Source organism: Sesamum indicum, unplaced genomic scaffold, assembly GCF_000512975.1.
Source record: "Sesamum indicum cultivar Zhongzhi No. 13 unplaced genomic scaffold, S_indicum_v1.0 scaffold00120, whole genome shotgun sequence".
Lineage (NCBI taxonomy): Eukaryota > Viridiplantae > Streptophyta > Magnoliopsida > Lamiales > Pedaliaceae > Sesamum > Sesamum indicum.
The window spans coordinates 233,921-244,423 of record NW_011628049.1 but is presented as its reverse complement, the minus strand read 5'-3'; the positions used below and the strand labels follow the sequence as shown (position 1 = coordinate 244,423).

General features: G+C 34.0%; 3 protein-coding genes across 7 annotated transcripts in view; 1 reads left to right on the top strand and 2 right to left on the bottom strand.

The window, feature by feature from the left end:
• The window catches only part of LOC105179032 (TSL-kinase interacting protein 1), a 7,133-nt gene extending 6,845 nt beyond the window's left edge, over window positions 1-288 (bottom strand). For 3 of the 4 annotated variants that reach the window (XR_002286246.1, XM_020691215.1, XM_011102616.2), the window contains exon 1: window positions 124-288. The gene's annotated coding sequence lies outside the window, so the exon portion shown is untranslated. Of the gene's footprint in view, window positions 1-113 lie in introns of all 4 variants that reach the window. The other variant, XM_020691216.1, reaches the window with a different exon arrangement.
• Window positions 289-1,453: 1,165 nt separating this feature from the next.
• Window positions 1,454-4,744, bottom strand: LOC105179031. Its single transcript, XM_011102614.2, has 3 exons — window positions 4,369-4,744; window positions 3,881-3,961; window positions 1,454-2,229 (listed from the first exon to the last, which is right to left on the bottom strand). Exons 1-3 carry the CDS (start codon window positions 4,525-4,527, stop codon window positions 1,852-1,854), a joined length of 618 nt encoding a protein of 205 aa, XP_011100916.1. The 5' UTR covers window positions 4,528-4,744; the 3' UTR covers window positions 1,454-1,851.
• A 1,914-nt stretch (window positions 4,745-6,658) lies between these two features.
• On the top strand, window positions 6,659-10,096 carry LOC105179030 (UDP-galactose transporter 2-like). Of its 2 annotated transcripts, XM_020691226.1 has the most exons (7): window positions 6,659-6,850; window positions 8,132-8,270; window positions 8,596-8,780; window positions 8,867-9,067; window positions 9,225-9,386; window positions 9,507-9,570; window positions 9,700-10,096. In XM_020691226.1, exons 1-7 carry the CDS (start codon window positions 6,833-6,835, stop codon window positions 9,819-9,821), a joined length of 891 nt encoding a protein of 296 aa, XP_020546885.1. In that variant the 5' UTR covers window positions 6,659-6,832; the 3' UTR covers window positions 9,822-10,096. The 2 variants fall into 2 exon arrangements, with proteins under 2 accessions (XP_020546885.1, XP_011100915.1); XM_011102613.2 differs by having other exon boundaries at window positions 9,507-10,096.
• The last annotated feature ends 407 nt before the right edge of the window (window positions 10,097-10,503 follow it).

The window sequence follows — 10,503 nt, the reverse complement described above, 5'->3', positions numbered from 1 at the left end:
AGGTATTTTATTCCAAAACCCCAAACCCAAAATTTAAAAAAAAAAAAAAAAAAAAAAAAAGGAGGAGCAGGAATTTACATAAGCAGACCATTAACACACACATAAGCATATACCTCGACGTACCATGTAACGAGACAATTCTCCCTCAGTAGCAGGTGTAGATCTGCTCTCTGTGTGTGCGTGAATTTAGAATGTGGCGCGATGGCGGGAATATTTCGAGGTCAGTCGCCGCCTTAATTTGATTTTTTGATTTGAATATATAAACGATCCGATTCCGAACGGCTTACATCTCAATCTCCTATTATTTTTTACGTTTTATTAAAATATTTTAGGGTTAAATACACTTGACATCCCTTGACTATGCATTTTATCTTATTTATACTCTTAAAATATAAAAAATATATTCTGATAAAATAATTTAAGAGTAAATAGCACAATTTAGGATTGCAAAGTGTATATAACCCAAAATTTTATAATCAAAAACCACATTGAAGTTGTGACCTTTTTTGCATAATTTAAAATTTTTGTTATCGACTTATAGTAATATTTTTATATTGTTGTGTTGGTATTGATTGATTTAATACGAAATTCATATTAAATTTAGGGACAATTACACTTCTTTTTTTTTTTTAATTTGATATAATTATATGTAGATTTTCTATCATTTAAAAAATTATACTTAGTATATATGATATTTGCTTTTGTTAACAAATAAGTCATTATATTAATTGAAATTCACCGAACTTGCTTATATTAACAAAAAAAAACTGAATAAAAATTGATATTTAACTTGATTGACTTATTATTGATTTATTGTAGGTCAAATAATTTTTTTCCGATTAAACTACATTTATAACGGTGAAGATATACATTCTCACATGCATTAACGCGTGAAGACATATAAGAGTAACTTGATCACAAAAAATTATCTGATCTGTAATAAATCAATTGGATTTAAACATAATTGACTTTTTTTATTAATATCAACAAATTCGTTGAATTTTAACTAAATTGAAGAATTTATTTATTAGACGAAAGCAAACATCAAGAGTATTAAATGTAATTTCTCAAAATCTCAGGAAAGAAAGGTGTAATTATTCCTTAAATTGCATTTTTTATGTTTCATATAATTACAATAGACCTTCTATGCTTTAAACCCTTCAAATTCATTTTTGTCTGATAAATAAGTTGAATAAAAATATAAAACGTAGCTAGATTCATACTCCCACGATCGAATAAATTATCAAGCTTCGCTAACATAAAGTCATTTTTATAGTAAACCACCAATCCACCTTATAAAGGCCTCTAAAATTGACTAAAAAGTTCCAATGAGATTTCTAAGTATATCCAATTTCCCCCAAAATTTTGTGCATCAAATGAACAAATAATTGAGTAATATGAGAATTATATAACTATATGATGTATTAAACACTGAGTATCACATCTACAAAACTTGTGGAATGCTACTTAAAGCAAATCAGTCATTCATGTTCATATTACATACTTACATCCAACCTCAAAACAAGGAAAGAAGATCAACTCAATTAAACTATATATCAGAACACACGGACGCCCGGGCAATATTGTTAAGAGACTAAAGAAAACCAAGAAATCATTGGGACAATAATATTAGATGAACACAAACATTAAAAGAAACCAACATTTCACAATCCATACAGGCTAAAACAATTCTTTCATTAGGGCATATATCCACTTCTTAGAACTAGTCGCACACTTCACTTTTTCCCCAACAAGTACTTTACACTTCCACCTCTTTTTGTTAGTACCACCACTTCAACTAAAAAGGCATTACCTTTTTCATACCCGCTACTCAAAAATGACCATGGAGTTCTAGTAAGGAGAATCATGGCCAGGGCTTTCAGGATGCATGTCCATTGAAGTATCATTGGAACTGAGAGGATTGGTGTCTCGGTTTTGGTTAGAGTTGTTCTCGTTGCTACGGGTAGCATTGTTGGCAGAGTACCCTCCTTGTGATATGTGATAGTGCTGAAGACTCCGACGCACTGGACTAGAAAGAGCATTTGAGAAGACCGAATTCTTTGATTGGTCTGAGTTTCCTGGACGCTGTCCTTGTCCGAGAGTTGTGGGACCAAATGCATTAGAAGATACGGGAAGTCCAGAGTGAGGCAACGGCATTAAAGTTTGTTGCTGCTGGGGTGGAAGCCGTGGGGAGGGTGGAGGCTCCTCTGTTCCATAATCAAGTTCATTCTTCAAATGTTCATGACAAAAACAATAGAGTCAGAAAGGGTGCACTTGGAATTTGGTGCATCCACTATATAAACAAGCTGCTAGATCTGTCAATAGATAGATGATGGGAAATCAGATTTGAGCCTGAAGACAATAGAAAGCATCATAAAACAAAGTACCCAAATCCTTGGTTCCTGTGGAATGCAAGAACTACTAGTATCATTGCCTTTCTTGAGAAAACTCCTATCTGTTTGCCTGTTATGAGACTTCTCAATAGGTTATAGAACAACAACAAATTCAATGCCTCTTCTCGTTATCTTACATTTTTGGAAGTATGGTTCTAAATGTACAACAAGAATCCCTAGCGCACAATGATTTCCCAGTCAACTAGAGGAAACAAAACATTCGTCAATGTTGTTGGGCACAGTGTCTCTCACACAAGGTTAATATGTTTCCAATATAAAACACCTTGTTAGAAAGCACAGGAAGTTTGTTAACAATGCACAGATGAGAAGTATAAGGAAATAGCATTATCATTCTATATGTCCTACATTTCACAAGATACTGCATTATGGAGATAGGGGCTCTAGACTATGAAAGTAAGAGCCATGTCAACTCAGGCTAAATATATTCAAAACATTTCATCTTAATCTTTACCGATATTAGCAGGGGGCAGGGCTAGGGGGACGGTGAAACTAACATATCAGCACCATGAAGAAATTCTTTAATTATTCATTCACTAATAACATAAGGCACTTCTTAACAGAGTTTGGAGACGACATGTATTGTAGGCAACTGAAAACATAAGAAGATGGAATTCCAGCACTGTTGCCACTTACAAGGAAGGATCGGACATTCGCATTTTCTTTAAAGATATAATCTGAAAAAATATAGGCTTTACGAGGTAAAGTAACAAAAGAAATGCTAAACTGAAATAACCGACTGGAACTCCTTAAATCATATTGGCCAGTCAACTTAATATATAATGTATGTGGTCATTCAGTAAAATAATCAGATCAATAGGGGAAGAAAGTATGAACTGGCTAAGTAAACACGACATTAGAAAAAGAGATTGATGCAGCTTACCACTCATAGTTGCAAAGTTCATAGGGCCATCGGACATCACAAGCAACTAAAGACACTAAAGTCCATTTCAAGATATAAGATATTAAGATTAGCTGCAAGTAATATCTCTAGAAACCTTATGATAGTCTTGAAAACTATTACAGATATATTTTTCTAATAAGAAAAATGTACTAGTCAAAAGATAACTATTCATATCTGATTGTGGTGTAACCACAGAAAACACGTTGAAGCCTGAGAGATACATCAAGTTGCATAATTACATTCCTGGATCATTCATCCTTCCAGCTTCACCATCAGTATGGTGAACAGTGAATAAAAATTACATATAATGCAATTGACAATTAGATAGATTGTCGCAATGCTGATCCAGAGGAGACATATAAACAAAAATTACCTTAGAAAGAAACCTTTATTGACAATATGCAGTGCAACCAAAGACTAATTTAGCTGAAATAAAGCACACAACAGAACACGAACAGGTGAAGATTACCAGTAAAAGCACCACATATGATATAAATCAACATGATGTTAACATGTAGTAGTTAAGCAATACATAACTTAATAACTTAATCATCATAAAAGAAACCTGAATATAAGCGAGTATGTCACCAGTCGTCACTCTCACCCCATCTTCTTGCTGTCTCAAAATCCAATTATAAAGCTTTTCCTATAGCACAAAAGCCATAATTATCAGGTCTTACTCCAACTACATTATTCCACACTACAACTAAATAATGACTACATTTACATAACAAAAGAAAACAGATATACCCCAGACATACATAAAATTCTACAATTCACCTTCAGAATAAGCAAGAGAAAAACCCACTTCAAGAAAAAGAGACAAAGTCCTTTAATGAAATTCACAGAAACCCAAATTCAGCAACCCTATTTCTTCACGTAATTTCACAAGAATCCAATAGCCTACAACAAAGCCAATCAAGAATCTGCACAAACCCACTAAATTATAAATCAATTAACAAAACCCCATCTACCCAAGAAAAGAAAAGAAATGAAAGAAAGAAAACACCGAAGAAAACCAAACAGAAGGGGGCAAGTTCAAAGAGAACAGACCAGGGAGTGGCGTTCACCGGCCTGGAAAGAGAGGCGCTGCTGGTGCATCGCATGAGTGTAGAGCTGGGAAAGGGAGTTGGCCGCGGTGCAGAAAGTGGTGTACATGCCTCGATCGACCTCATCGAGACGGGTCGCATCGGATTTCCGCTTCTTCGCCATTGCAGAAAGATGGAGGAAGTTTCAAATTCTCAAGTTTTAATACAAAACCCTAGATAGGGGGTGGGTGTATAGTATATAGATAGATATAAGGTGGGTGTGTATGTATGAATCTAGGTGTAGGTGGTGGTGGTGGTGGTGGTGGTGTGAGGCGTGCTTTTCATTCTGAGTGGGAAGTTTGCAATGAGGCGGAAAGGCAGCGGCTTTTATACAGAGAGACAGAGAGAGAGAGAGAGAGAGAGAGAGAGAGAGAGAGAAGATGGTGGTTGGCTGGGATTTGTGCTTTCCATCTGCCACCTGGCTTCACAGGTGGCACTCCTATTTGGCTATGTACAATCTATTCATTATTATTATTATTATTATTATTATTTGTTTTGGCATCAGAAATTGTATTTAGATTGCTATATTTGAAATTATGATTTCAAATTTTTTAATTTATTTGGATAATTTTAAATTTGAATGATCTAATTTTAATTATATTTTATTAAAAATTGATAGATTTAAAAAAAAATTAATAGAATTATTTGAAATTCTCTCTAAATTTTTTCCTTAAATTGCTAATGAAGCCTAGCTCATTTGGCAAAGTTGAGGCTCCATGACCTTAGAGGTCATAGGTTCGAACCCTGCTTTATACATGGGATGTTATGTCTACTAAATAATATATCATGTTTCTAATATAATAGTAGGTGTTGATTAGATTTCGTTTATTTGATATTATTGATCAGAATATGATTATTGTAATTAATAATAGTTTATCGTGCTACTTTAAAAATAAAAAAGTTCTTCCCTTAAATTCAAATCCACCCTGAAAGTATTTACAAAATAGTTAGCCTTGTCACATTAATATTTGATTTAAATTATGTTTGGAAATATATTTTAAAACTACTTTAAAAAATAAAGATGGAATTCTCACTTTCTCTAACTATTTGGAATAATTTGAGATTAGGGTATTTAAATTCATAATAACAATTCATTGGAGTTGTTTGGATAATTGAATGATACAAAACGTTTTAAACTATTTTGAATTGTACATCAATTACATAATAAATTTATTACATTTGCTATCTAATTAATTTTGGTATGGCAAAATCCAGTACGGGCTATAATTCCCCAATCAAAGAAATGTTAAAATACTTTTTGCAGATTAATATTTCAACTATTAGAATCTTCAGTTGGATTTTTGGACTCTTATGGTGTTAAAATATTGACAACTAGTAATATTTTAAAAATATATTTAATATTTTTTGAAATTGAAAATTCTGTAAATTTAAAATTTTTAAAAAATGAGAACTACAAAACTGCACACTGAGTACAAACATAATTTCTTATGCTATTTGATCATTTATTTAATAATCACCTTTAAAATTAAATTATATATTAAGACCATATTTTGATCAAAATTACAGTTTGTAATTGTGCTTCAACTGTATTTTAAATCACCCATCACACTCATATATTTAAAATTTCTTCATTGACCTTAAAGATAAAATTAATCTTAAAATTTAATTATGATTTATATTTTTATAATTAATTATAAAATTATAAAGTCAAACATCATAATCACTTTTTATTAATATCAATTATTTATTTCGATGTATATTAAATTTGGTCAGACTCGATTTCACAAAAAATAACAAATCAAATTCAATTCCATTAATCTATAAGAAGTCTTGCTTGAGTGGTGAGGTAAAGTCCTCACAATCAAAAGGTTATAGATTCGAGTTCTATGAATATGAGTATATAAATTTTTTTTTATAATAGCGTTTAGTTATTTATTGAAAAAAAATGCAATTTACCACAATGTGATATGAAAAATGACCAAAAAAATCCCATGTGAAAAATAAAATAGCAAATTACGTATCCTCTATATTTAAAAAAATGAAGCAAATTATCCCATATCAATAGTAATTTATTTCAATTTTTGAAACATAGTGGACAATTTACTAATTCTTTTTATAGAGTATTTGTTTATTTCACATATTACAGTATAAATTGCATTTAATCCGTAATTTATTTACTTTGGATAAAATTGTAATAAATGAAATGTTATTAAAAAAAAATGTTTTGCAAATTCCATCAATCTATCTATATTACCCACACCTTTACATAAAGAATTCCAACTTCAATTCTCACTATCTACGCATTCCTTCTCCACTCTACACTTCTCTTCGTAATGGTGCAACTCATAACTCCTCTCCCCCTTAAACCCCTTCTCTTTTCCCTATTCACACAACACAATTACTTCAGACATGATCTTTCAATCCACATCCACATGCCCACAACATAAGACCCTCACCAGATTTTTGTCATGCTTATGTCTGCACACGTAAGTCGTAAAGATCACGTCTTTCTGCATTCTTTGCCGTGATTCTGGTTCTGGGCTTTTGTGTAATCACATGATGATCATTCAAATGCTGTTTTCTTGATGGAACCTGAGATGGGATTGCGGCGATGGGAATGAAAGTTTGAAATTTGACTTGTTTGTGGGTTCTGTTGGATTCTTGTAGTCACATTCGAGCTTGAAAATCTGTGTGGAATTCATCATATTGGGCAGGATTCTTGGTTCTTTTTTTTGTAATTTTGTTTCAGTGTATCTATGTTTGACTGTGAAGATTTGGATTATGGGAGTACGATTAGGATTATTGTAATTGAATTTTAGACTCATCCAGTAGATGCTATTATTGTTGTGTCTATATTCATTCACTAGGCAGTTGAATTCTTGATACCTTTTAAAGGTCCCCCGTCTGTATACATATACAGCATACACTGATACGAGGGAATGAAAAGTTTACAACTCCTGTATCTGATCAAGTGAAGAGGAAAAGAAGGGTGTGGTTTAAAAGTTTGTAGAGTGAGTTGTTTATCTTGTACATTTCATTTCCTGATTGGACCACAGAGCATCCAAATTGTGTATTTCTAGATTCTTTGAGTCAATCAATCTTTAATCTTATCTAGGAAATATGAGCAATGTCTAGCCCAGAATTTGGCTGAACCATTCATACAAGTTGTTCTTATGTTTCATTACTTTTCCCTTCATGATTGAAAGTAAATGCAGCAAGGTAAATGAGGCGGAGAGGAGTAATGCCTGGTCATTGAAGTTCAAATTGATTCACCGGCACCTTTTGTTGGCAGTCAGTGCTGCTTGAAAAACTTTGTTTGATGCATTTTTTGCCATACTTTGTTGTTTTATATGAAGGATTTGAATGTTTTTGGCTTTTAGTTGTGATTAGAACTCTTTCTTGTTTTAAGGTTTAAACATGGAAAGTTTGTTGCTCGTTGGAATATGGTAAATAGTTTATTTCTCTAGCAAACTGGTGCATTCTATGTGTTTTATACCAACCGCCGGATGTTTTTCCCTTCTTTTCTCATTGAAACTTGCTCTCCTAATTGCATTTCACATTATTTCACTCTCTCAAATACTTTCCTTCTTCAGTTGTGTTTCGGTTGTTTCATTTTCGTGGTATATAGATCTAGATAGTTATGATTGTCCCGCCTCGTCATTTAATATTTAGTGGCTTCATTTTGCATTTACGAGCGATCAACTTTTAGCAAAAGTTTAACGTGTGTTGTCCTGAAGCTCACATACTTTCATGACTCTCTAAAGCAGCAGAAGAAAATGTCATCACTGAGCAAGGATGACCACAAGATGGCTGTTGATGCAGCTGCATGGTTGTTCAATGTTGTCACTTCTGTGGGAATCATCATCGTCAATAAAGCTTTAATGGCTACATATGGTTTTACTTTCGGTATGATAATTATGCCCATCTACATGATATTTTTGCTTAATATACCGCCATTATTTTCCTTACTTCAGATCCACTACCTGTCAGTTGAAAGTTACAACAGGTAACGCTGTAAAGATTACTGAATCTGGAATCTGGTATTCGAACTTACAGTGCATCATTGTCAGGCCATTCACCTGGGTGTACCGAATAAATCATACATTTAATTGCACTTCAAAAACTTTGAGCCTTTGGTTTAAAATATGTAGCCTTTCTGTAGTACATTAACATTACTAATTTGCTTTTTTTTTCTTTGTCCATCTACTTCTGATCCCTCTTCTAACATCAGCTACAACTTTAACTGGTCTACACTTTTCTGTTACTACCCTAATGACTCTCGTCCTGAAGTCGCTCGGATATGTCCAGAGTTCTCATCTTCCAGTGGCCGATATCCTCAAGTTCGTTTTCTTTGCAAATCTCTCTGTTGTTGGAATGAATGTGAGCTTAATGTGGAACTCGGTGGGGTTCTATCAGGTCAGTTTCTGGAATTCTTGAAATCCTTTTACTCTTTGTTGATGAAAACACTCAATTATGCTATACTCTTGCTGATAACCTGTCAGATTGCAAAGCTTAGCATGATTCCCGTTGCATGTCTTCTTGAAGTCGTTTTCGACCAGATAAAGTATTCGAGGGACACCAAGCTAAGCATTTTAGTTGTTCTACTGGGTGTTGCTATCTGTACCGTTACTGATGTTAGTGTGAGTGCCAAGGGATTTATAGCTGCCCTCGTGGCCGTTTGGAGCACTACTCTCCAGCAGTATGTAAGTCTTTTAACTTTACTTCAATCTATTACTTTAAGACAAGAACAGAGGACATTGATCAGGAAATCTTGTAATGGGATGAATCTATGCAGACCTTATATTTCAGGCTAGTTTGTTATTTTCTTGTATGTAATCATGTTGTCTCTTGCCCTCGCAGTATGTTCACTCTCTTCAAAGAAAGCACTCAATTGGTTCTTTCAACTTGTTAGCACATACTGCACCACCTCAAGCTGCATCCCTGCTGATATTAGGGCCCCTCATGGATTACTGGTTGACGGACAAGAGGGTTGACTCCTATGGTTACACGTTCACATCGACAGTAAGTATAACTAGCAAAAAAACACGATATCTGTCTGCTGTATAAATACACGACCTATCAACGCATTACAGTTTGTTGGTTCACCAGTTCAACGATTCTTGAAACCTTTTCTGTTCGCAGATGTTCATAATCTTGTCCTGTGCCATTGCTGTGGGAACCAATCTCAGTCAATTCATCTGCATCGGTAGGTTCACAGCCGTGTCGTTTCTAGTGCTCGGCCACATGAAGACCATTCTCGTCTTGATTTTAGGATTTGTTTTCTTCGGAAAAGATGTACTCAATCCACACGTTGTCGTGGGGATGTTTGTTGCAGTGATGGGAATGATTTGGTACGGCCACGCCTCTTCTCAGCCCGGGGGAAAAGAACGTAGTCAGCCCCTGTTCAACAATAAACCGGAAATAGAAAAATCCGACGAGCTCAATGAGAAGGTCTAACGACAATCAAGAAAATGTTGTGAAACGCTATAACTTGTAGGTCAGCTGGTTTTTCAGTATTTTCTGTAAACCACAATCTAATCACATGACAAATGTAACGAGCTAGTTATGTGGTTGGTTTCGATTTGATGAAACTCAATTGAGGCTAGAATTTCCTAAATTGAAAAAAAAAAGAAATCTTACCTAAACCAGGAAGAATATCAGAATCTTGATGAACTCTTGATGTTAAGAGATGGGCTGCAATAAAATGTGCTACATGGTTTTTGTGTAAGAAACTGACATTTCTTCAGATGTAGTAAGAGATCATTAATTTTCTAGAACTCTTACATCTGATTGAAATTTGAATTACTGCTCTTGTGGAATTAATGATGCATTTATTAGCAGCAGGGGTTGTTACTTGATGAGAACTAGACACCATTCATGGTACATACACACCCCTATGGTGTACTACGGATATCCATACAACACTCTCGCGAAATTTTAAGGATAATTACAGTTATTGGTGTACCAACATCTGAATACATAAATAGTTGCGATTATCTTAAAATTTAAGATTTTCTATTCGAAAATCCCTTGCCCAGAGCGAGGAAAACGTGCCATGCATAGTCGATTTTGATGGAATAGATGAGAGGGGCAGCACTTAAAATGACAAATCAACTAATTTGGCACACGATTTTAAAAC